The following is a 27,240-nucleotide window of genomic DNA, read 5'->3' as shown; positions in this document are numbered from 1 at the left end:
TCCACCTCCCTCAGGGCGGCTCTATTCCCCAGGCAGGGGCTCCAGCACTTCAGTTTACTCGGGGTGGGTGGTAAGGGAAGAGCTGACGTTTGGGGCCGTGCAGGGTTGGAACTTCTGGAACCGGAGGGGAAAAGCAGCTGTCTGCAGCTTATCTGCTCTGCCTGCCGTGGCAGCACCTGCAGTGTCACTGAGGGGGCTTGGGGAGGTGTGAAGCAGAGACAGGAGGGGCTGAGGGGGGGTCCCAGGGGAGAGAGATGCCCCCCCCCCCAACCCAGCAGCAGGCAGGGGAGTGAGCCAAGTTTCCACTGTGGCCCCCGGTATACAAAGGAACAGATGGCAGGACTGGGGGCTGCCAGTGCTGGGGCTGGAGGGAGGCACTGTGATCCCAGAGCACCTTCACCATGTGCTTGATCTGTAGCCTGTCCTGTCCTCTCCTTCAGAAATCAAACAAACTCACACAGTCTCTCAGCACACGGGCTCTGGCCTTGACGTTGGCCTCGCCGGGAAGAGCACACTGTGAACGTGATCAGAGAAGGCTGACTTCCATGAGAGTGGTAAACTGCACTGATCTTGAAGCTACCCTGCCAGCCACAGCTCAGGCCAGGGATGGGCCAGGCAGCTCCGGGAGGTCCAGGAAGTGCTCTCCTTTGTTAGCTGGGGCTTTGTCCTTTCAGTTCTCAGAGGGCTTCAATGCAAATGAATGAGGTTCTTGTTCATGCCCAGATCCACGACTAGTCTCAAAAAAACAAACGTCAGGATCTTAGAGTCACTGAGTCGAGGACTGACACGTAGCACGGCACACCCAGTGGGGCAGGGCACCACGGAAGCCGTTCTTTACAACACACGGCCTTCCTTCTTATTTACTTTTTAGAAGAAAACTGCAGAATTCTGGGCTGGGGTAAGAATGTGCTAATGATACCCATGCTATAATGGCGTGGGCACTGTGCAGGAAGTAGGGGTACAGGAAGAAGCTGTCAACAGAGCAGCTCACAGTAGGGCTGACAGTGACTTAGCAGGACTAACTCTCACAATTAAAGGCATCAGCCATGAAACAAGGAACGTGTAACCACTAACCAGAGTGGGTTTCCCAACTCACCTTCCTGAAGGATCTACAATGGAGGGGAGCTTGCGCGCACGCACACGCACAGACACACACAGAAGACTGAGTCAAACCAAGGTAAATGCGAAGGCAAAATCACCAGCAAAAGCATCTACAGAAATGGAGAAGGAGGCCACCAGAGAGCTTACAAATATATTTTTAAGCCTTGTGGCTAAGCAATTCTGGGACTAACTCCTCCCAGGGTTTGCTACAGTAATACTGTGTCATCTGGTGACCCCTTACTTCCACATTGTTCTATCATGTCTCCCAGTTAAGGGACAGACAGACAGATGACCCCCACTGCCACGTGAAAGGGTTAAAAAATTTTTTTTCACTATGCTAAACATATTTTTGAAAGACTGCTTTGGCAAATTTCAAACATCAGGAGACACATTTCTTTAGAATCTCAGGTTTCCCCAACAATCTAAGGGAAATGATGTGCGGTTCTATAATTTAAAGGTATCAGGACCTTTCAAGCTTCTAATCATCTGGGTTTCTGTACAGTTGGATCACAACATTTGGGAGGCAGGACTCAAACCAAATGTAAACAGCCATTCAGCTACCCAATCTTTACAAAAGCAAAATCAGATAAAAGTGGCTACTTACAACGATAAAGACTAAAGGCCAAACTGCTTTCATGTTCTCTGTCAAGGAAATGGTACCTGGAGAAGCCCCGGAACGTGCTTCCTTCTCTATTTTACTGGAATGGGATTCCAAGAGAGCGACACCAACCCATAACTGTAAGTGTCGCAAGGGTTAAAATATTAAAAACAACACATGTTCTAAATAATAGTATCAGAAGTAAATGTTCATTGATTGTCTGTTACAGTCTGGGGACTGTGGATGCTCCCTTCATCCTCACACAGCCCCTAAGTCCATTTTCCAGACGGGGAAACTGAGCCCAAGGTCACGGAGATGCCAGGCCCCAGTCAGGCTGCAGCCGGCACCCTCACCACCCCTCTGCTGCAGCTGCTGCGCTGTGTGTTCAGAGGATGGTTACTGCAGGTGTCCCAGCTCCTTCTACAACCCATGTCACATCCTTAATGCCTGGGCCCTGGACAGTGGCTCGACTGGGAGTCTTCCCAACACTCCCCGAGCAGCAGCAGGCCCGGCCCTGTCATCAGAACCTGGGAAATACCTTGCTGAGAAAGCGGCAGTCACCCTGGCTGCTTCCTTGAGATACTGAATTTCTTGCTCATTACAGTGTTTTATCGAGGGACTGACATTCCTTTTTAAAGGGATTCCATGCTTCATTTTCTCTGTTCTGTCTATGGAGGCAAGAGGGGCGAGTGCAAACAGCTTCTCGTCAGAGCCCCGCCCGGTTCTGACCCTCCTCTCCCCTGGTGCCCACCCTCCCTGCCCTCCCCCGCTTCCCAGCCGCAGAGCTGACAGCCAACAGCTGCACTAATCTCTCCCAGTTGCTGGGAGCAACAGTGACGGCCTATGAGAGGGCCCTGGTCAGGGGCAGCCTGCCCTCCCCACGCCCAGGAATCCACTGGGCTGCACACACTGCGTCCTGACGCCCTGCTAGGTCTGTTCGACCGAAGCAACGCAGCGGGAAGCCGGGCAGGTCCAGGGACTGCTCAACGGGTGGCTGGGGTGAGCCCAGAAGCCAGCGGCAGTGCCCACTCCACGTGGCTGAGAGGCCCCTGGGCAGGGCGCGGAGGGGCTGCCCTGAGAGAGGCCTCCAGCTTAGGGGGCGGATCTTCTCCTCCCTCAGCCCCCAGCATCGTTTTAAATCTGCCCTCCACCTGGCTGAGCCTCAGACCCCTGAGGCTCTTATACGAGATGCTGAAGAGTATTTTGTTATACCCTATCCCTATTTTTAGGATGACATTTAACAAGTGTGGGACCAGCGCCATGTCAGTCGGTCTCAGGGTCTCCCTGCAGGTGATGGGAGTGTGTAGAGGGGGGATGGGGCACAGGGCAGGCAGTCGAACGTTCCTTGGAACACTTGAGAATCCAGAAGAAGAAGGTCCTGGCGACTCTCCCCACCTCTGGCAGCCCACCCTCCATGCCTGTGGGCACCTGCCCTCCCCTCCGTGCCGCCACGTACTCGCAGAGCCCACTCAGGTCCCCACCTTCCAACGCCCCATGTAGATTTAAGGGCATCACCATAACATTTTCCTCGCAGACAACTAGGAACGGTAACTGGACTGGACTGAGGAGGGCCTGCCCCGGGCAAGCGCCCCAGCACCCAATGTAAAAGGCCGTGGGAAGCTTTCTGCCAACCTATCCGGCTCCCTGGCTCCCTCTGCTTGGACAACAGGCTGCTGGCCTGTCTGGCCCTGAACTGACCCACTTCACTCTGTTATAATCACTCTTACTCTTTTGCTGACAGCCCTCGAGGGGCCCTGTCTCCACTGTCACCACTTTTTTCTTAAGTCTGGTCAAGGGCCTGGCACACAACAAGCACTCATTCATTTGCCGGATACATTTTAGCTGAACTAATTTAAAAATTATTTATTACCCAATCTCCTTTAATCAAGAAGCCACATAAGATTATACAATAACTTTTGCCAAATTTCGCCCCCAGCTGCAGTCACAGTGCCACCGTGACTACCCAGAGGTCCCCCCAGCCCAGCCCCCATTAGCCAGAGACTAGTCATTCAGACACAAAATGGGGAGGGGGGCGGGGTCTGAGACAAAGCCCTCCCAGCTACAGGTGGGCTTGTCCTAGGCTCGCACCTACACATGGGCTGCTGGGGGATTGGAATGTGCCTCTTCCAATTGAAATGGTGGGCTGCGATCATGCCCCACACACCAGATGGCAAAGACTGTATGAGAATGAGAATGTAAATCACATCACTGACGGTTTCTGTACTGACATTATATTTTGGATATATTAGTATACCAGCAAAGCATGATCAATTGCAGCAAAGCATGATCAATTTCGCTATTTTCTTCTTCCTTTTTTAGAATGTGGCTACTTGAAAACTTAAGGTGGCCCTCGTGGCTCTCCTCCTGTTTGCATGGGTGGCTGCTGATCTGGACTTCCCTCCCAGCTAACTTTACTCAGGGCAGCGGACAGCCTGTTACCCTGTTCTATTCTTATAACCAGGCACGATATTCAACACCCAGACACCCTCACACAGGGATGTCCTCTCTGCATCCACCTGCTCACTGAACACTCTGTCACCTCCAGTCCCAAGTGCCAGCTCCCAGAAAGCCTCGCTTCTCCCGTCTGGGGGGCTGGACAGAAGGGCCAAATCACCGCGGGTCTGGTCACGCCAGGGCGAAAACAAACCCGACACTCGGAGCCAGAATCACTACAGTGGTCTGTGTCTTCCTTTTGCTCTACGCTTACACTTCGTTAACTTGAAACACAAGGCACTGCAGGAGGAAGGCCTCGGCGTTTACGTGAATTTGGATTTCCAATGCTTTTTATTAAGGAACAACGGGCACCTTGCCAGCTTTGGGGGTGGGCGGTAAGGGCAGGAGAGGGAGAGAAAGAAGCCAACAGCTGTTTCGAGTTATAAACTTTCTGTCTAAACTGGTAGCATCCCACTGTGGTTCTGCTGCCTTTGGGGTTTGCAAATGGAGTTGGTGCCTATTTTAGCTCTGGGTTAACAAGCAGTCTCTCCCACCAGCTACTGTCACAGTTCACTGCCTGGCGGGGCCCTGCCGGCTCATGCCTGTCCCCATGGCATCCTCTGATAGCAGGCCATTATGTGGAGGGCAGAGCAGAGGGGAGAGAAGGGAAACTAACTACGTTCTGTAATTAACTCCTTTGGTTCCCAGACACAAGACCCACCCACACACAGCAACAGCCGCCAGACAGGGGATGGCATGCTTGCCCCCCACCATGGATGCACGGCAACCTCTTCTCACGCCACTGCCGGGAGGGGCCAAGCCCCCCACCAGGCTCAGCACTCCTCCAGTCCACCCTCCCCAAACAAAGGATGCTATTACCAAGTGGGCAAGGGAGGACCTGAGGTTTAACTTCACAGCCTTGGAGTCACGGCAAGTGAATTATGCACCAAATCATGCAAAACAGTGAACCAGTATCCAAGGCGATTCCTGTCTCCATGTTCTCCAGGTAGCCAGCCCGGCCTGCCCCCAGATTAGGTGCTTGTCCAGAAGGCCCCACTCCAGGAGCACCCACGCCCTGGTGCCAGCCAGCACTAAAGAAGGGGACACCTGATCTTCCTCTATCATTGCTATACACTGTGCTGTGCAGCCTCCAGCTGCCCAGAAGTCTCTCTTGAGAGTTAAGTTATTTTCCCTGTCGGACAGAATCATCTAGAAGAGGGTAAATGGGTAGTTCCTAAGATGGTATCTGATCACAGAATAAAACACAAAGTGAAAGAAAACCTAGGGAGGAACCCAGAGAGGAGCAGTGTGTGGACTCAGGCACTCTGCAGTGCCGGGTCAGAAGCGCTGACGGGGGTCGGAGGGTCGGGGGTCGCAGCTGCTATTCCTGCCTCTGCCCACGACTCACCACGTGAGGTTTGTCTGGTAACTTCACCTCCGCTTGCTCAGGTCCTGCATCTAGAGAACTATTTCAATAGTTACCACCCACCACCAGCCCGCATCCTGGGATGCTGTGGACGTTAATGAAACCACGAAGTCAAGTTCCTGAATCTCTCAGAATGACAGGGCCTACAAAAGGAAGAGCCAAGTGCTTTTTCTTGGTAGACAGAAGAACAACCGTTAAGAGGCAGGTTTCCGAGTCACAGAATTTCAGGCCTGAAAGGGAACACAAGGACGATCTGGTCCAACTCTCCTTCAAGGTTCAGATGCAGCTGGTCCAGGCCCCATGTGAGCAGAGGTGGGACAGGGACCCAGGGTTCTGACCACCAGTCCCTGCCTGCCCGTCACATCCAGGAGTTTCCCAAGATGGGGCAGTCACCTCAAGACATGCTCTAGCACTTCAACTGCTCAGAGTTTAATCTCTCCATAAATTCTCTTCTCTCTCTAATGGAAAAATGTCAAGCTCACGTGATTAAGGATAATGATTACTTGACGCGACTTTATGTTACTGGACAATTAGGCTTTTCCCCCAACACAAACATGTTTAGCTGCCTCAGACCTTTTCACTCCTAAGTCACAACCAAACATGTGCCCCCAAGAAAGAAATGTGGTCCACGTATTGGTGAGTCAGACAAACAGATGTCCAGATTTCTACACTCCCAAGCTGTCTTCTGAAACCCAAAGCTGCAACCACATATGCACTGGCCTCTGCTCTGGGAACCTTCAGCTGTGCCTCTCAGGACGTGCTACTTTCAAGTCTCACAATACCAGCGGCTCCCCTACAGCACCTTAAAAATGATACAGTAGCAGTTTCAGAGAGGAAGCGGGTACCTGCTCAGCAGGAACAAAGGGCTTTCTGCCTGATAAAAACGCAGGGAAGAAGGTCGGGGAGGAAAGCCGAGCTCCCCCCACCCCAGCCCCAAATTCTGCCGGAGGTCCGCCTGGGACCACTGAGAATCAGAAAAACTATGTGGAGCCTGGACCAGAGGAACCATCACCTTTGCTGCTACCGAGACAGGCTGCATTCAGGTCCTGTGTCCTGCACGACAGAACTCTGTCTTACCCCCAAATGCTTTCCTAGGCTTCTGTGCTACCAGCCCATTCCAGACGCCCACGAGCACCTGATCTGCCCTCCCCGTCCTTAGCACACACACGGGCGCAGCTAACGACCATTTGGGCTGCAACACCATCCGTGAAGAAAATGTGTCTGCTGCCCAGAGCCCGGTGCTAGGAGGCTGCCCGTGGGCGGGGACTCATGGGGATCGCCCGGGGGCCCCGCCAGGAGTGCAGGAAGCACCGTGACGCTGGTGAGTCCTCCTGGGGCTGCAGCCACCTGCTCTGACCCCTCTCAGCCCCGCTTCCACCCCCGCAAGCACTCTGATCGGCCTCACGAATGGCCTCACAGCCCAGGCTGGAGTAACAGGAGGTAGGTTGCACCACACATCACAAGGAGGCGCCCCCAGAGCACAAGCCTGCCCCAGCCCCTCTCCTACCTTAGCGGGTTATCTGAGTGGGTCTCCATGTGGGTCTCCAGCCCGTACTTGCACACGAACTCCTTGAAACACAGTGGGCAGTGAAACACTTCATCAGCTTTCTTCTCCATGTCACCCGACTGCCTGTCCTCTACCATCTTAGGGGAAAGAAGAAACATTAAGTCACAAGGGAGGGCTCCCACGTAGTTTGTTTCAGAGAAGCCGACACTAAATCCAGAATCTGAAAGGAAAAGGACGCCTCCCTCCTAGGCATTAAGGATGCTACTGACCAACGTTTCATGTAACAAAACCTCACCGAACACCAGCACCCACCCACCCACCCTCAACTCACTCATCCATTCAACAAATATTCACGGAGCACCTAGTACCTGCCAGGCACTGGGAATAAAAGTGTGAGGACAAAAGAGTCCCTAATACTTAGCAGAGCCTCTTCCATTCTAGCTGGAGAAACAAAAAACCCCGGGAGCAATGAAACAAGCTCCTCGGATCATCAGTGGGCTCAGCCGGGGGGTTCTTCCTTCCACAAAGGAGGAGCAAACAGGTACTTTTTTCTCCAGAGACCTTATGAAACAGTGCAGGGAAACAGAGGTTAGAAGCTTGGGATGGGTGTCCACCAAGCCCCCAGACTGCGAAAATAAAGGCTGGAGGGATTTCTGCCAAGAGTCCCTGGGGCAGGCACATCTGTGCTGGGGGGCAGAGAGGACCTTTTTAGCAGGCGCTGGGTCTTCCTTCTCTGACTCTGTATCATGACTCAGTTTCCTTTTGGAGGACAGCCGCCTGCGCTTCAGTGGGGATGGAGGGGCTGCAGCTGTAGCGCTGCTGGGGTCCTTCTCATGAATCTTCATATGTCTGGAAAGAACACACACACAGACAATGTGATTTAGCAAAAACTGAGCTGGTTTATTTAAAATGCTTTATATTTTCTATTTGGGCACTGGTAGTTAAATTTTCCTTAGTTAAGAGATACGGGGTATAATTTATACAGTGACTTCTTTTTAAAAACCTTATAATCTCCTTGAACCCCTCGTGAAGCTCTCACAACGAAGTGCTATCCAAAAACGTGGCTCAGTGCCTTGCTGTCTGTTGGAAGATATTCATGAACTTCACTGGCACTAATAAGATAAAAACAAACTATTTGATGATCTGTTCTACTTATTCAGACAAGCTGTACTATTTTAGGGCACATAATTCTATAGACAAAAGAAGTCCCAGGTACCACTAGTTCATAAACCAAGAAACCACTCTGTGGTCCCAGAACCCACCCCCTGTCTACCAGTAGAATGTGTTCTCTCTCTTCTGCCTTTGGAAGCATGTTGGGGGTCAAATTTGAGAGGTGCTGACCGAGCACATGTCCGAAGTGCCTGAGACCTGAAAGCCTGCCCATGCTCTCCAGGGTCTTACATGGATTTGCAGATCATGAGAGTAGCTGGGACAGTGGGATAAGTTACATGTTGCAACCCTGACATCTACAGGACTAGGAATACACATACAAGAAAGTATTATATTAGTATGCATATGTCTGTTCCAAAAAAAGAGTTTTATGGGTGACCTGACTTAAGTGACCTTACATTATCAAGTTCTAAAGCAAACATTCTAGGAACCAGGTCCCAAGAGCTATAGGGAAAGAAAGAATGGCATTACAAAAAGATAGTCTCAATTTCCTTGCTTTGTGACATAAAAGGTTTACTCTTCCTAATGACAGTCATCATCGGCATCATCAGCTCTGACCGGGGTTAAACTGTGCCAGATGTGGGAATGTAGCCGCAGCTTTTTATAAATAACCCTCTGATGGGATTATCTTACTGGAGACGTTCTCAGGAATGGGAAAAGACAGCAAGTTTTCATAAACGATCCTGTCAGACTTCTAAACAGAAGCTCTGCTCAGCTCAAGCTCACGTTCTGCTGCACCTTCTGTACAGCTGGGCTGGGGATAAAAGGGCTGAAAAGCTCACGAACCACAAGCAGCGACAATTCAGGCTCTCAGGCCAATGACGCAACGAGACGGCTGGGCAACACCCTTCCCACTCACAGCCTCTGCCCCCGACACCCGTGAGCCCTCCTTCCATGAGTGTGTGGAGCTAAGAGCTACGATTCCCCTGGTTCTGGCCCTACAGACATACTCTAGAAGGCGGAGGGGTCCCCACGTCAGCCCAAGACCACACTAGCCTCTGCCCAAAGAGCAGCAGCCCCGTCATCCACCAGTAGGAGAGATGTGGCCTAACCTCTGAGAAATGGGATTCAGGGAAGGAGGCTCAGGCCAGCCCTCTGTTCTCTTAGGGGGAATCAATGTGGTGAGTCAGAAAGATCTAGTGGGAGAAAATGGAAAAGAATCACAGACAACCGTCATGCCCATATCCACATAATTCCTTGCTTAGATTATTAGGGGAGGATGCTTTATTATTAGTTCTTGGTCACCTAAAGCCTTGAGAAAGTTAATGGAGACAAATAGCCTTGTTCTATGTACCCCCTCTACTTCAAGGCGATTGGGAGTTAAGGAGACCATCGTTTAACGTCAGTGTTTGGAGAAAAAAAGAAAGGCTGGCAAGTTCCTTTCGACATTTACTGTATAGCACATTCCAATTTTAGAAATGTAAAATAAATTTTTAGGCATCTAAGAATTGAGGAAGTATGATAATACTATGGGATGTAAATTAGTACCAAACCCATCCTTTCAAGAAATCACTCAAAATGAATTTTAAAAACAATATCCTGGAGGAATTGAGGAAGATGGCAGAAGAGTAAGACGCGGAGATCACCTTCCTCCCCACAAATACATCAGAAACACATCTACACGTGGAACAACTCCTACAGAACAGCTACTGAACGCTGGCAGAAGACCTCACAACCCCCCCAAAAGGCAAGAAAGTCCCCACGTACCTGGGTAGGGCAAAAGAAAAAAGAATAAACAGAGACAAAAGCACAGGGACGGGACCTGCACCAGTGGGAGGGAGCCGTGAAGGAGGAAAGGTTTCCACACACTAGAAGTCGCTTCCCAGGCGGAGACGGCGGGTGGCGGAGGGGGAAAGCTTCGGAGCCGCGGAGGAGAGCGCTGCCACAGGGGTGCGGAGGGCAAAGCGGAGAGATTCCCGCACAGAATATCGGGGCTGACCGGCACTCACCAGCCCGAGAGGCTTGTCTGAGGGCAGGGCTGGGAGCTGAGGCTCGGGCTTCGGTCGGAGCGCTGGGAGAGGACTGGGGTCGGCGGCGTGAACACAGCCTGCAGGGGGTTAGTGCGCCACGGCTGGCCAGGAGGGAGTCCAGGGAAAAGTCTGGACCTGCCGAAGAGGCAAGAGACTTTTTCTTCCCTCTTTGTTTCGTGGTGCGCGAGGAGAGGGGATTAAGAGCGCTGCTTAAAGGAGCTCCAGAGACGGGCGCAAGCCGCGGCTAACATCGTGGAGACCAGAGACAGGCATAAGACGCTAAGGCTGCTGCTGCCGCCACCGAGAAGCCTGTGTGCGAGCACAGGTCACTATCCACACCTCCCTTCCGGGGAGCCTGTGCAGCCCGCCACTGCCAGGGTCCCAGGATCCAGGGACAACTTCCCTGGGAGAATGCACAGCGCGCCTCAGGCTGGTGCAACGTCACGCCGGCTTCTGCCGCTGCAGGCTCGACCCGCACTCTGAGCCCCTCCCTCCCACCGGCCTGAGTGAGCCAGAGCCCCCTAATCAGCTGCTTCTTTAACCCCGTCCTGTCTGAGCGAAGAACAGATGCCCTCCGGTGACCCACACGCAGAGGCGTGGCCAGACCCAAAGCTGAACACCGGGAGCTTTGCGAACAAAGAAGAGAATGGAAATCTATCCGAGCAGCCTCAGGAGCAGCTCCACAATCAACTTGATGTACCCTGCATCTGTGGAATACCTGAATAGACAATGAATTATCCCAAATTGAGTAGGTGGACTTTGGGAGCAAGATATATTATTTTTTCCCCTTTTCCTCTTTTTGTGAGTGTGTATGTGTATGCTTCTGTGTGAGATTTTGTCTGTATAGCTGTGCTTTCACCATTTGTCCTAGGGTTCTGTCCGTCCTTTTTTTTCCTTTAATACTTAAAAAATTTTTTTTCGGGCTCTCTGGTGGCGCAGTGGTTGAGAGTCCGCCTGCCGATGCAGAGGACGCAAGTTCGTGCCCCGGTCTGGGAAGATCCCACATGCCGCGCAGCGGCTGGGCCCGTGAGCCATGGCCGCTGAGCCTGCGCGTCCGGAGCCGGTGCTCCTCAACGGGAGAGGCCACAACAGTAAGAGGCCCGCATACCGCCAAAAAAAAAAAAAAAAAATATATATATATATATATTTTTTTTTTCTTAATAATTATTTTTTATTTTAATAACTTTTATTTTATCTTACTTTATTTTATTTTATCATTTCTTTCTTTCTTTTCTTTTCTTTTCTTTCTACTTTTTCTCCCTTTTATTCTGAGCTGTGTGGATGAAAGGCTCTTGGTGGTCAAGCCAGGAGTCAGTGCTGTGCCTCTGAGCTGGGAGAGCCAAGTTCAGGACACTGGTCCACAAGAGACCTCCCAGCTCCACGTAATATCAAACGGTGAAAATCTCCCAGAGATCTCCATCTCAACACCAGTACCCAGCTTCACTCAATGACCAGGAAGCTACAGTGCTGGACACCCTATGCCAAACAACTAGCAAGACAGGAACACAACACCACCCATTAGCAGAGAGGCTGCCTAAAATCATAATAAGGCCACAGACACCCCAAAACACACCACCAGACATGGACCTGCCCACCAGAAAGACAAGATCCACCCTCATCCACCAGAACAGAGGCACTAGTCCCCTCCACCAGGAAGCCTACACAACACACTGAACCAACTTTAGCCACTGGGGACAGACACCAAAAACAACGGGAACTACGAACCTGCAGCCTGCAAAAAGGAGAACCCGAACACAGTAAGATAAGCAAACTGAGAAGACAGAAAAACACACAGCAGATGAAGGAGCAAGATAAAAACCCACCCGACCTAACAAATGAAGAGGAGATAGGCAGTCTACCTGAAAAAGAATTCAGAATAATGATAGTAAAGATGATCCAAAATCCTGGAAATAGAATAGACAAAATGCAAGAAACATTTAACAAGGGCCTAGAAGAACTAAAGAGGAAACAAGCAACGATGAACAACACAGTAAATGAAATTAAAAATACTCTAGAAGGGATCAATAGCAGAATAACTGAGGCAGAAGAACGGATAAGTCACCTGGAAGATAAAATAGTGGAAATAACTACTGCAGAGCAGAATAAAGAGAAAAGAATGAAAAGAACTGAGGACAGTCTCCGAGACCTCTGGGACAACATTAAATGCACCAACAGTCGAATTATAGGGGTCCCAGAAGAAGAAGAGAAAATGAAAGGGACTGAGAAAATATTTGAAGAGATTATAGGTGAAAACTTCCCTAATATGGGAAAGGAAATAGTTAATCAAGTCCAGGAAGCACAGAGACTCCCATACAGGATCAATCCAAGGAGAAACACGCCAAGACACATATTAATCAAACTATCAAAAATTAAATACAAGGAAGACATATTAAAAGCAGCAAGGGAAAAACAACAAATAACACAAAAGGGAATCCCCCATAAAGTTAACAGCTGATCTTTCAGCAGAAACTCTGCAAGCCAGAAGTGAGTGGCAGGACCTATTTAAAGTGATGAAGGTGAAAAACCTACAACCAAGATTACTCTACCCAGCAAGGATCTCATTCAGATTTGATGGAGAAATTAAAACCTTTACAGACAAGCAAAAGCTAAGAGAGTTCAGCACCACCAAACCAGCTTTACAACAAATGCTAAAGGGACTTCTCTAGGCAAGAAACACAAGAGAAGGAAAAGACCTACAATAACAAACCCAAAACAATTAAGAAAATGGGAATAGGAACATACATATCAATAATTACCTTAAATGTAAATGGATTAAATGCTCCCACCAAAAGACACAGACTGGCTGAATGGATACAAAAACAAGACCCATATATATGCTGTCTACAAGAGACCCGCTTCAGACCTAGGGACACATATCGACTGAAAGTGAAGGGATGGAAAAAGATATTCCATGCAAATGGAAATCAAAAGAAAGCTGGAGCAGCAATTCTCGTATCAGACAAAATAGACTTGAAAATAAAGACTATTACAAGAGACAAAGAAGGACACTACATAATGATCAAGGGATCGATCCAAGAAGAAGGTATAACAATGGTAAATATTTACGCACCCAACATAGGAGCACCTCAATACATAAGGCAAACACTAACAGCCATAAAAGGGGAAATCGACAGTAACAGAATCATAGTAGGGGACTTTAACACCCCACTTTCACCAAGGGACAGATCATCCGAAATGAAAATAAATAAGGAAACACAAGCTTTAAATGATACATTAAACAAGATGGACTTAATTGATATTTATAGGACATTCCATCCAAAAACAACAGAATACACATTTTTCTCAAGTGCTCATGGAACATTCTCCAGGATAGATCGTATCTTGGGTCACAAATCAAGCCTTGGTAAATTTAAGAAACTTGAAATCGTATCAAGTATCTTTTCCGACCACAACACTATGAGACTAGATATCAATTACAGGAAAAGATCTGTAAAAAATACAAACACGTGGAGGCTAAACAATACACTACTTAATAACGAAGTGATCACTGAAGAAATCAAAGAGGAAATCAAAAAATACCTAGACAAATGACAATGGAGACACAACAACCCAAAGCCTATGGGATGCAGCAAAAGCAGTTCTAAGAGGGAAGTTTATAGCAATACAATCCTACCTTAAGAAACAGGAAACATCTCAAATAAACAACCTAACCTTGCACCTCAAGCAATTAGAGAAAGAAGAACAAAAAACCCCCAAAGTTAGCAGAAGGAAAGAAATCATAAAGATCAGATCAGAAATAAATGAAAAAGAAATGAAGGAAACAATAGCAAAGATCAATAAAACTAAAAGCTGGTTCTTTGAGAAGATAAACAAAATTCATAAACCATTAGCCAGACTCATCAAGAAAAGAAGGGAGAAGACTCAAATCAATAGAATTACAAATGAAAAAGGATAAGTAACAACTGACACTGCAGAAATACAAATGATCATGAGAGATTACTATAAGCAACTATATGCCAATAAAATAGACAACCTGAAAGAAACGGACAAATCTTAGAAATGCACAACCTGCCGAGACTGAACCAGGAAGAAATACAAAATATGAACAGACCAATCACAAGCACTGAAATTGAAACTGTGATTAAAAATCTTCCAACAACAAAAGTCCAGGGCCAGATGGCTTCACAGGCAAATTCTATCAAACATTCAGAGAAGAGCTAACACCTATCCTTCTCAAACTCTTCCAAAATATAGCAGAGGGAGGAACACTCCCAAACTCGTTCTACGAAGCCACCATCACCCTGATACCAAAACCAGACAAAGATGTCACAAAGAAAGAAAACTACAGGCCAATATCACTGATGAACATAGATGCAAAAATCCTCAACAAAATACTAGCAAACAGAATACAACAGCACATTAAAAGGATCATACACCATGATCAAGTGGGGTTTATTCCAGGAATGCAAGGATTCTTCAATATATGCAAATCAATCAACGTGATATACCATATTAACATATTGAAGGAGAAAAACCATATGATCATCTCAATAGATGCAGAGAAAGCTTTCGACAAAATTCAACACCCATTTATGATAAAAACCCTGCAGCAAGTAGACATAGAGGGAACTTTCCTCAACATAATAAAGGCCATATATGACAAACCCGCAGCCAACATCGTCCTCAGTGGTGAAAAACTGAAAGCATTTCCACTAAGATCAGGAACAAGACAAGGATGTCCACTCTCACCACTCTTATTCAACATAGCTTTGGAAGTTTTAGCCACAGCAATCAGAGAAGAAAAAGAAATCCAAATCGGAAAAGAAGAAGTAAAGCTGTCACTGTTTGCAGATAACATGATACTATACATAGAGAATCCTAAAAATGCTACCAGAAAACTACTAATCAATTAATTTGGTAAAGTAGCAGGATACAAAATTAATGCACAGAAATCTCTGGCATTCCTATACACTAATGATGAAAAATCTGAAAGTGAAATCAAGAAAACACTCCCATTTACCATTGCAACAAAAAGAATAAAATATCTAGGAATAAACCTACCTAAGGAGACAAAAGACATGTATGCAGAAAATTATAAGACACCGATGAAAGAAATTAAAGATGATACAAATAGATGGAGAGATATAACATGTTCTTGTATTGGAAGAATCAACATTGTGAAAATGACTTTACTACCCAAAGCAATCTACAGATTCAGTGCAATCCCTATCAAACTACCACTGGCATTTTTCACAGAAGTAGAACAAAAAAATTCACAATTTGTATGGAAACACAAAAGACCCCGAATAGCCAAATCAATCTTGAGAACAAAAAGTGGAGCTGAAGGAATCAGGCTCCCTGACTTCAGACTATACTACAAAGCTATAGTAATCAAGACAGTATGGTACTGGCACAAAAACAGAAATATAGATCAATGGAACAGGATAGAAAGCCCAGAGATAAACCCACGCACATGTGATCACTTTATCTTTGAAAAAGGAGGCAAGAATATACAGTGGAGAAAAGACAGCCTCTTCAATAAGTGGTGCTGGGAAAACTGGACAGGTACATGTAAAAGTATGAAATTAGAACACTTCCTAACACCATACACAAAAATAAACTCAAAATGGATTAAAGACCTAAATGTACAGCCAGACACTATCAAACTCTTAGAGGAAAACATAGGCAGAACACTCTATGACATAAATCACAGCAAGATCCTTTTTCACCCACCTCCTAGAGAAATGGAAATAAAAACAAAAACAAACAAATGGGACCTAATGAAACTTCAAAGCTTTTGCACAGCAAAGGAAACCATAAACAAGACCAAAAGACAACCCTCAGAATGGGAGGAAATATTTGCAAATGAAGCAACTGACAAAGGATTAATCTCCAAAATTTATAAGCAGCTCATGCAGCTCAATAACAGAAAAACAAACAGCCCAGTCCAAAAATGGGCAGAAGACATAGACAGACATTTCTCCAAAGAAGATATACAGATTGCCAACAAACACATGAAAGAATGCTCAACATCATTAATCATTAGAGTAATGCAAATCAAAACTACAATGAGATATCATCTCACACCGGTCAGAATGGCCATCATCAAAAAATCTAGAAACAGTAAATGCTGGAGAGGGTGTGGAGAAAAGGGAACACTCGCACTTTTGGTGGGAATGTAAATTGATACAGCCACTGTGGAGAACAGTATGGAGGTTCCTTAAAAAACTACAAATAGAACTACCATATGACCCAGCAATCCCACTACTGGGCATATACCCTGAGAAAACCATAATTCAAAAAGAGTCATGTACCACAATGTTCATTGCAGCTCTATTTACAATAGCCCGGAGATGGAAGCAACCTAACTGTCCATAATCGGATGAAGGGATAAAGAAGATGTGGCACATATATACAATGGAATATTACTCAGCCATAAAAAGAAACGAAATTGAGTTATCTGTAGTGAGGTGGATGGACCTAGAGTCTGTCATACAGAGTGTAGTAAGTCAGAAAGAGAAAAACAAATACCTTATGCTAACACATATATATAGAATCTAAGAAAAAAAAAAGTCATGAAGTACCTAGGGGTAAGACGGGAATAAAGACACAGACCTACTAGAGCATGGACTTGAGGACATGGGGAGGGGGCAGCGTAAGCTGTGACAAAGTGAGAGCATGGCATGGACATATATACACTACCAAACGTAAAATAGATAGCTAGTGGGAAGCAGCCGCATAGCACAGGGAGATCAGCTAGGTGCTTTGTGACCACCTAGAGGGGTGGGATAGGGAGGGGGGGAGGGAGAGAGATGCAAGAGGAAAGAGATATGGGAACATATGTATATGTATAACTGATTCACTTTGTTATAAAGCAGAAACTAACACACCATTGTAAAGCAATTATACTCCAATGAAGATGTTAAAAAAAACCCAAAAAACCGAACATCCTTTTCTACAGCCAATAGGCTACTTGTGCAGATAAACATAAGGCCACGATAACGCGTGAGGATACTGGAAATCAGAGACTGACAACTGTAAGCAGTTCACTAGCTCATCTCAAGCTATCAATACATCTTTCCTATCAATATGACACTAACAGTCACAAGACTGATGCTTTATTATCTAGCTCCTGGGATTTATGACAGAAGCTGTTTTCACAGAGCAGAGGAAGAGGGGGACTGGAGCGAGCACTCAGTGAGGATCTGCTGGGAACTTCACCCAGATTATGATTTCCATTTTGCAGATGAGGCCGTTGAGGTGTGGAGAGGCTGACATGCCAGGGCCTCACAGCTAGGATGGGCCCAGGTGTGCCAACTCCAAGGTCTGTGCTTTTCCCCCAAATTGTCTTTAAAGGCCGAGCCTTTGCATCTCTGTTCTAGATCACGGATCACAGGCTGGACACTCAAGGCTATTCCCTGAACCCTGGACACTTCTTCTCTGAGTGACTGTGGCCCACAGTCTTGCAGTTGGTACCAAACTCTAATCTACGTTCAACAGGAGAATGAAGGGCCCACAGGTCAGGCCTGGACACTCCCCCCTCCAGTCCTGTGTCACTGCTAACAGCAGGGGGACGAGACCAGGTCAAGGCCGTCTCTGGGGCTTGGTGGCAACATGAGGCTTCTGAACATACCAGCCACTCCGGCTACCCCACTGAGCCCAGCTGGAGCCTCAGTTCACAGCTCAAGCAATGCTCCATTCTAGGGTTAAATGGTGCTTGTTGGCCAAGACACAGGGGGTTCCCAGTCTGTCCTTCCACCTATGGGATGGCCAACTTCTGGAGGCTCGTTTAAGAACTTGATTCAGTCAATAACTGAGCTGCCAGGCGCTGGGATCTCCGGGTATTTCTGAATTTGGATGTGATCTGCAGTTAAAGACACTCCCTAACCTGACCCCTTCTCATCTTCCCTCCAATAGCAGGAGCAGCCACAGAAGTGTCGGTTTCCTCCCCGATGCTCACAGGAAGTGGGGCGAGTCACCATGATGAGCCACTAATGGCCTCTTCCCTGCAGAGTGTGGCCAAAAACAGAGAGGAGGGTGGGCAGGGAGGAGAAAATCCAATTTCTCTTCTTTAGAAGACCTGGGTGTTTTTCTTTCAGGTTTTATTTCAAGGGCTAATTCAGCTCATTTCCATGTACCCTAAGAATCAACAAATTACAAAGAGCCTCAGGACTGGAAGGGAGGTGAGATGCTATCCCACCACCCACGCAGCACAGAACGTCCCTCAGCAGCGTGCACTGGAGACAACGTCATTCAGTTCGGATTGAATGCTTCCAGCAACAAGGACATCTCCATTTTCAGCAAGGCCAGCTGTTAAAACCATCTTCCCCATGTCGAGTCAAAACTTCCATCCTTCCTTTAAACGTCTGTCTGTCCTCAGGGGCGGCACAGAGTCAGTGCACCTTTTCTTCTGCAGGGCAGCCCTTCAGATAGATCAAGATGAGGTCTGCGTCTCTCCGAAGTTTCTCTTCCCAAAACTGAACAATTCTGGCTCCTTCAGCCAGCGTCCCCCAGCTCTGCGCTCCAGTCTGCTGGTCGCTACTCATCTTGGAATACTCTCCAGTTTGTGAATATCCTTCATGAAATGTTGGATCAGAGGTGAAAACCAATTTGGATGTGGTCTGAGTGCAGGGCAAACAGAGGGCTGGGACGACCACGTCCTGAGGTTGTGTAAACAGAGCTGGGGTTCTCAGGTGTGTGGGTTTGGTTTTGTTTTGTTTTACTCTTTGGCCGCACTGCACAGCATACGGGATCTCAGTTCCCTGACCAGGGACTGAATCCCCTGCAGTGGAAGCTCAGAGTCTTAACCACTGCACCAGCTCGTGCTCAGACCCCTGTGATTCCTTTATTCAGACTGCTGTCAAGCCCTGCGTCCTCCATCCTGCACCTAAACAGTGAACAGCTCTTCACTTTCCAGGTGGGCAAGGATGAGAAATATGCAGCATTGCTGTGGACAGAAAGCTGGCTCTCAACGCTGTCGATGGTACTGAACACGGTAACCACCTTTCTGCAAAGTAGCTGAGTGACAGGGATCTGAATTTTAAATACATATGCCCTTTATTCCATTGATTTCACTTCTAGAAATTTGTCTCGAAAACTAATGATTGGACAAAAGTGCAAAGATTTATGCACAGGGGCTGATGTACCATTATACCCACAGATGGATATACTGCAAAAATGACCCACAGGACTCTTGAGTGGCTGGCCGTAACGTCTTACACTGGCCACCCTGCTTTCCCTCTTGCCCTCCTGTTGTTCATTCTCTACAAGGCAGCCAGAGTGAACTTCTGAAACATGGATCAAATCAGACACTCCTCCACGTAAGTGCCTCCGATGGGCCCCTCTTAGATCTGCCTACTTCTTGGGCCTCCTTTGTCGGCACCCTACCCCGATCCAAGGTGCTTTCAGACGCAGTGCTCCCTCCAGGTCCCTCAAAGGCATCCAACCAGTCTGACCCTAGGGCTGGTGCACTTGCTGGGCGCCCTCTACCCAGGCTGCTCCGCCCCCGGCCTTCCAGGGCTGGTGCCTGCTGTCACAGCAAGCGCCCCAGCCCACTCAACATAGATGCTCTCCAGCCTTCGACCCAGTTTTACTTTCTTCACAGCACATACCAGTAACTGGAAATACCTGGTATTTACTCGTGTGACTGTCTCCTTGGCTCAGACTGAAAAGAAGTTTCATTATAATCTTGCCTCTCCTGTTCTCTGCACTCGCCCCTGGTGGTGCACAGTGAGTGGTTAATAAATAGCGGCCAAATGGCTGGCTGGATGAGCAGGCGAATGAATCAATAACTGCTGAATGGATGCATGGAGGGAATGGACGCATGGATGAAGTGTATGCAGAAAACCAGCTACACTTGCAGCACCACTACCACATATGTCTTCCGGTTCCAAGACAACTTCTCACTCACCTTACTAGGATTTAATGTTCACAAACCTGATATGAGATGGTATAGAAAACAGTGTCACAGTGAAGGGACCTCGATGAAGAACACCCCAAAGATCAACCCTGAGGACACGGGATAGTTTTTTCTCTTATTGGAATTCATCTGTATTTATGCATTCAAAACTACACATATTGGGCTTCCCTGGTGGCACAGTGGTTGAGAGTCCGCCCGCCAATGCAGGGGACACGGGTTCGTGCCCCGGTCTGGGAAGATCCCACATGCCGCGGAGCGGCTGCGCCCGTGAGCCATGGCCGCTGAGCCTGCGCGTCCGGAGCCTGTGCTCCGCAATGGGAGAGGCCACAACAGTGAGAGGCCCGCGTACCACACACAAAAAAACAAAAACACAAAACTACACCTACAACCACAGTAGAGAGAGGTTGATGTAAAATCAAAGTAAACATCTGTTTTCTGCATATAATCCTAGAAATTTCCTTTGGAGGCATGCCACATCGACTGCAGAAATCCTGCCACATCGCGGTCTAAGAAAGGCATTTTATCAGAACTCTTTCAGGAGTCAAGGGAAATTTTCTCCCATTCCTAACACTGCACTCCCAGCCCCCTCCTGGGAGGTGGGGGGACTCTTCCAGTAATGAATAATGACAAATATTGCAGATGTTTTTAAAACAAGGGGAAAAAAATCTCAATCTGAGTACTTTTTAGGAGCCCACTTTGAATTCCGGGGTGGATGTATATTTTCAGCTCAAAGTTTCCCTCCTGTAAGTGTTATTATTTCACTTCTAAAATGTGAAAAGATCCATTTTAGCTAGGGTGGGATGTCTGTAAGAATACTGAATATATCACAGCTAAAACAGCTACACCTGTACAAGAGCTGAATGCCAGTCTAGTAACTCAGAGCAGACAGACCAATTCCTAAAGCACATCCCTCCCTCCTCCCCCAACTTCCTCACTTCCAGTTCCAAATACAAGAATTCTCTACTGACCTTTCTTAGGTGTGATTTGGAAATGGAGGTAAACCCTTAACCATTCAAGCACTGGCTTGCTCTGAGAACGAAGCAGGAATTTAGTAGGTGAAAAAGCAAATTCAGGTGGGAAGATGGTGTAGTAGGTGGAGAGACCATGTGACGGCAATGAAGCCTTGGGGTGGTCTCAGAGCATAGAGACGTTTTAGACGGCGCCAACTAATAACCATCTAGTAATCACGGAGACCCCACTAGTTACTTAGGTATGATAGCTTCAGATTCCACACCTACAAAATGGGGAGAATACTGCCAGTCTTACAGAGCACTGGCTTGCAAACTGTGGTCCTCCAACCAGAACCACTGGCATTTACCCAGGAGCTTGTTACAGATGTAAATTCAGGCCTGGCTGAAGACCTGCAGACTCAGAGACTCTGGGCCAGGGCTCGGTACCCTGGGTTTCACTCCACTGCTACCCATGCCTGCTCAAGCGTGACAACCACTGGATCCCAGTTACATGCTTTAACCGTTCGCACTGTTCACAGGTCAGTTAACTATCCGACTACGATGTTGACATTTTTTGGATATAAGCATTAAACCTCTCCCAGGTTCACTCTGCAGTTTACCTGCACAAGTTTACCAGGTATCAATACGTAACAAAAACAGGGAAATTTAACCTTCTTATCTTGGGGTAAAATCCCTTGAAAAACTTTCAACAAGTTTAAAGGACTACCTAGTAGAAGGTGTCCCCATGGCAGGTCTCAAACCTTCTTCAAGCTTTCCCATGTCTAATTTATGAGTGAAGGTCAAAGTTCAGGCAACATCCAGACACTTCTAGTGTCTGCTCACTTCTCAGACTGAATTTCCACGTAGGTTTTACTGATCTAGGGGCTGAATCCTCTGAGTGAATGGCATCATAAGGAAGGTCACTCTCAGTAAACAGGACACAAACCGTACACAAAACCAGCACCCAGCATGGCTCAGGGCCCCGCCGGACTGAAGTCAACAGGTTCGCACAGGTTTTTACAGGCTGATTATAGACACCTCCCCGTCCATTCCCCTTGCTAGCTTTGCTTTTACAACAAAGCCTTGTGATAACCAAAGAGGGAATGAATGAGATTAAGAGGCATCGGACCTCTACAACCTATTTTTTGGGCCAAAGCAAAGTAAGTCTCCAGAAAGATTTGTGTGCGTTTCCCTAACAGATGTTTAGGGGAGGAGTTTCAGGGTGCGGAGCCCAGAGTGACGCCTATAAGGCAATCACGCCCTGTGCTGGCAAACGATGGGCTGGGGAGTGAAGACAGAGGTGGACAAGGGGCCGGCGGGGGAGCTCTTCCCCGTGTGGCTCCACCTGTGAGCCCAAAGGCACCTTCTGATGATGCGGTTGTTGCTCAGGTTCAGTCATGCTTATCCACAGGCAGGTCACGCCGGCTGTGCCAGGGTGTGGAGGAAGGTTTGACGGTGGTGTAAGCAGCCTTGGAGACTGAAGAGACAGCTCCCCCGGGAACGTGCAGAAGTCAGGCCTGAGAGAGGCGCAGACCTCAGGGAGGCGTCCCCTACTGTCCGCAGGCCGGCTGCGGGAATCCTCTGCCAGAAGCTCCTGGTGGCTGCCCCGGACACAATGCCTGGAGGCTGCAGCCCGCCCCGGGCCTCTGCCACGTGGCTGGTGGAGGCTGAGACACAGGAGGTTCCCTCCTCCTGCCCCTGCCTCCACTGAGGGGCGCAGCATGGCACGTCAGCCTGCCCCCACAGTTCCTCTTCCCCTGACTCTAGGGAGGCGCATCCCAAAGCAGAGAATCTCTCTCCTCGTGCTGGCTGCAGCCTTGCGCTGTTGCTGCCAGTGCGAGGATTGTTTGAAACTGTGGGAGAAGTTAGGGAATCTTAATTCGAGGCAGGATGTATCCGGGGTTCAGGTCCCAGCTTCTCATTAACAAATAAATGCCTCTGCACTCTCCCCCTCCAGAGCTCCCCAGCCCAGAGAGGCTCTCCAGCCCGACTCCGGGCTCCAGCTCTGGCTGGACCTGATTTCTGCTCCCCTGTCTCTGGGTTCCTTCTCCATCTTAGTCTCGTGGGAGACGTTGGTGCAAACACTTCCTCACTGACGGACAGGGCTGGGGTCACGATGCCTGAAAAATATCTCCCCTCCCGTCCTTGCTCTCCCGGCCGTCCTTCAGGCAGGAGTAAGGCCACCTGTGGCTGCTGCGTTCCTTCCCTACTTTCATGTTGAAACTGGGAGTCACTGACTTCAGAACAGAATCGAGGGACACGCTCTCTTGTTATGGACCGCCTACTTAGACAACAGAGGGCCCGTGCCACTCACTCTCGAGCCCCGTCCTTCTCTCCTGACTTTCAAATCCAGTGCAGGGAGCTTGGCAGTCGGCCCACGTCAATAAATATCAACTTGTAAAAAACTTTTATTCTAGACCTTGTTCCTAACAGCCATGCCTTTGAATCCGAATACCCTGAACCCTCTTGTACTTTTCCCCGTTTGTCTGCCCTTGTTTTCCTAAAATAATCTTTCATTTGTTATAACACTCTCCATGCATTATTTGGCTCCTTTGTTTATAATACCCACAAAGACACTGAGTACCTCTTTCCATGTAAAATTAAAGATTCTGAAAAAAAAAACCAAACTAAAGACCCCAGAGGCTGGATGAGCTGACTGCTCTCTCATGCAAAGAGAACTCTCTCATTCACATAGAGTTGAACGAGCCTGCCAGGCCCATCCTGTGTTAATGCAGAGAACGAGAATGATCGCTTTCCCCCTTGACAGCCCCTAGGTATTTCCGGGCAGCCGTCATGTTGTGCGGACTCTTCCCTTCCATGGGCTAAACACCTCCATTTCTTCAACCTTCCCATACAGCCCGGGGGCCGCGCCACACTCTGAGCTGGCCCTGTCCCAAGAATGACTCGTATCTATGGTCTTGGGTGATGGAGGCCCTCCGCCGGGAGCCACCATCTCTGAGGGGGGCACCTGCCACCGCCCCCCCAAGAAGGCCCTTCGGTGGCAAACAGCTACAAAGCCAGTCAAGCCAGTTCCCAGCTCAACGCTTCGCAGTAGAATGGAAACGCGCAAGGCACCAGACCTTTCCGCAGAGCCCAGTTACTCACATCCTTTCTGGGCAAGGAGGAAGAGAGGACTCCCTGGTAATAAGGGGGTGCCACTGCACCGTTTGCTGCCCCCCATCCTTTTCCAAAAAAGGAACGAGCAGTGCCTGCGCCGGGCCATTTGAGACGGCCTGCCACGCACCACAGGGGGAAGGCAGGTGTGGGCGTGGGTGCAGGAGGTCACCACCACTGCGGGGACAACCATCCTCTACGCCTCAGGGGCCAGCAGAGACAGAGAGAAAATGAACAGGGCTCCAAAGACAAACTTCACCTGCGAAACAAACTAGATCACAGGGCCCCTGTCTGTGACTGCAGTCCCCGCTATCTAAGTGGGATAAAGGCTGGCCAGGGGTGACACACAGGACCACATGATGTGCTGTGGGGGAAGGAGCCCGGGAAGGAGGGTCCAAGATGTGCCTGGACCTTGGCTATACTCCCTGCCATTGCAGACCTCAGTCTTCTCACCTGCAAAACCGGCACAGCCTCCCGAGGGCGCTGGGTTATATAAGCTCAGAGAGTGAGACTGGAGTACAGTCGCGGCATCCCAGTGAACCCATTATGCAACCGCATCTCCGGTTTAAGGAAACACAAACTCTCTCCCCACTGAAGGCCAACAAGCTTTCCATCAACCCAGAGCCCTGAAGGAAGCAGAGGAGAAAGGCCACCAGCACACACACACGCCCCAAGGGAGAGAGTGGGTATCCAGTGCGGTAAATACACGTGCTAAGATTTTTGTGCTACTTGTTCACTTTTTTTTGGGGGGGGGGGTGCGGGGTGCAGAATTTGCTGCTAATCACCTTCCTTAACAAATCAGAAAAACGTTGACAGTTTCGATGTTTGCTAGCACCAGCTTGTTCAGCCCAAACAGGTTGGACAGGTTGAATATTTAAACAAAGGCGGAAAAATGCAAGGTATAAAGCAGGACGTGCTGCGTGGCCTGCAGCCAGCACCCTGCAGGTTTAAGTTTGTGATCTAACGCTGGCAGTCAGACTCGCCGTCTCCCGCCTTCCTCCTCACCTTGCTACTTTCACATTATAAAACTAAATGGGACCCACACTCGTGATCTGCTCAAAGTTCTTGGGCCATCAGACGAGGGGAGTGTGCAGAGGAGAAGAGGGCAGAGGCCAGCTCCCCGGGCCACATCCCACCCCAGCAAACACACACCTTGCCTCCCATGACCTGATTTCCAGCGTGCACAACTGCCAGGTTGCTCAAGTGTGGGCAAGCAAGGATGCTCCAGATTTTGATGCCATTTACCAGTTTTACCTGGTGCAACTGAGCTTTCGAAATAGTTTGACAAGATAGGTCAAAAATGCCAAATCATCTGCACCCAACATTTCTTTTGCGTTTGCTTAATCTCCAAAAACAAACTAATAGACAAACACGACCTCTGCCAAAACAGAAGAAAAGCTAAGCTGTAAACCTTAGCATCCAGGTGGCCAAACGGTAAGAAACAATTTAATTAGGAAGCAGATCGTAAATGTGAGAAACAGGGATACAAGGAAAAACGCTTGGCTGGTGTTTACTACCTCCCTGCGCTCCAACGGTCCTATGAATAAACTCTCTCCAGCGTAAGTGAACTTGAACTGGTCCTTCAGAGGAAAACGCAGAATCAAAAGTGAGACACAGCACAAGGACATTTGTCAATTAGCCTTTCAAAAAAGATAAAATAAAATAAGCTGTGCTGGGGTGTCCCTGGTGGCGTAGTGGTTAAGAATCTGCCTGCCAATGCAGGGGACACGGGTTCGAGCCCTGGTCCGGGAAGATCCCACATGCTGTGGAGCAACTAAGCCCGTGAGCCACAACCACTGAGCCTGCACTCTAGAGCCTGCGAGCCACAACCACTGAAGCCCGCACGCCGAGAGCCCATGCTCCGCAACAAGAGAAGCCACCACGATGAGAAGCCCGAGCACTGCAACGAAGAGTAGCCCCCGCTCGCCACAACTAGAGAAAGCCTGCAAGCAGCAACAAAGACCCAATGCAGCTGAAAATAAATAATTAAAAAAAAAAAAAAGCTCTGCTGAAAGGGTTAAAGGGGTATTAGAATAGAGAAAACACAAAGTAGAAGGAAAAATATTTTGGAGGATGTCAGTCTAGCAAACACAAAACAGGCTGCACAAGGGAGTGTCAACTGAAATGGGTCAACTTCCAGCTTTGCTATTTTCTTACACTTTGTATCTCATGTGAAGAATAAAATTCTGTGACAAATCACTCTGACCTGTTCTTTTTCTCAGAGAAGAGTGGTAGCTTTCTACTACGTAAAGATTTCTAAAATGTAAAGTAAGAATTCTGAAAAGGACCACAGACTCTCATCTAATAGTGTAAGTGCAAATCCACACAAAAAATGTAAAAACACAACAGAACAAGCAATCCAAAAAAACAGAAGTGTTCAAATAATAATGAGGATGTGCACAATTCAGAAAAGGTGTACGGCACACAAAACCCTGCTCTCACACCATCACGAACTTAGGACGCAGCCTGAAATCCTCATGGTCGAAGGGCACAGAGTCTATTTTCTTGGTTTTGTAAATACTCATACTTACTGGCACGGAGGAGTGACTAGTGGGTTAAACTTTCCTCAGGGAGAAAAGAAAGGAACTTCAATTTGTGAAATATCTTATGTAAGCCAGAGGCTTGGGTATATATTATATAGCATTTAATCCTCATAACAACAACTTTTGTGAGCAAAACGTCACCCCCATTATAGATGAAGAAACGGAGGCCCTCTTCCCCATTCCGTGGAGCATCCTTTATCAGCCATAGCCAGAGAGGAAGGAAGAGCTCTCAGAGGACCCACAGAGAGGCCGCCTTTATTTAAACAACTATTAAGTTAAAAGAAATGCATACAAATTTCAATTCCAGCCAATGAGATGTGAAGAAAGGCTAAAAACGTTTAAATATAGTCAAACAAATAAACTCATTTGGTGAAAAATTAATAATGCTACTGGGGGAAGTGGTAACTCAGACATTTTGCTGTGATAAATAGATTTACAAATGTTTACTCTCAAGGGGAAAGTTCTCAGCCTTTGAATAATGTAGACTCTCAAGGGAGTGAAAAGCATATTAAGTGGAATGATCAGGGAATGGGGTATTATACTTTAAC

The 27,240-nt window shown here is 48.0% G+C and overlaps 1 protein-coding gene across 20 annotated transcripts in view; it reads right to left on the bottom strand.

Annotated features, from left to right (window-relative positions):
- Window positions 1-27,240, bottom strand: part of RREB1 (ras responsive element binding protein 1) — a 180,350-nt gene that overhangs the window by 27,811 nt on the left and 125,299 nt on the right. For 18 of the 20 annotated variants that reach the window (XM_073810293.1, XM_033863804.2, XM_033863810.2 and 15 more), the window contains 2 exons: window positions 7,770-7,914; window positions 7,066-7,202 (listed from right to left, as the gene is read on the bottom strand). In XM_073810293.1, coding sequence (XP_073666394.1) covers window positions 7,066-7,202; window positions 7,770-7,914 — 282 coding nt within the window. Of the gene's footprint in view, window positions 1-7,065; window positions 7,203-7,769; window positions 7,915-8,068; window positions 8,178-27,240 lie in introns of all 20 variants that reach the window. The other 2 variants (XM_033863813.2, XM_073810294.1) reach the window with 2 other exon arrangements.

This window comes from Tursiops truncatus, chromosome 10 (genome assembly GCF_011762595.2).
Source record: "Tursiops truncatus isolate mTurTru1 chromosome 10, mTurTru1.mat.Y, whole genome shotgun sequence".
Lineage (NCBI taxonomy): Eukaryota > Metazoa > Chordata > Mammalia > Artiodactyla > Delphinidae > Tursiops > Tursiops truncatus.
The sequence above is the reverse complement of the archived record's forward strand: the minus strand, read 5'-3'. Positions and strand labels throughout refer to the sequence as shown.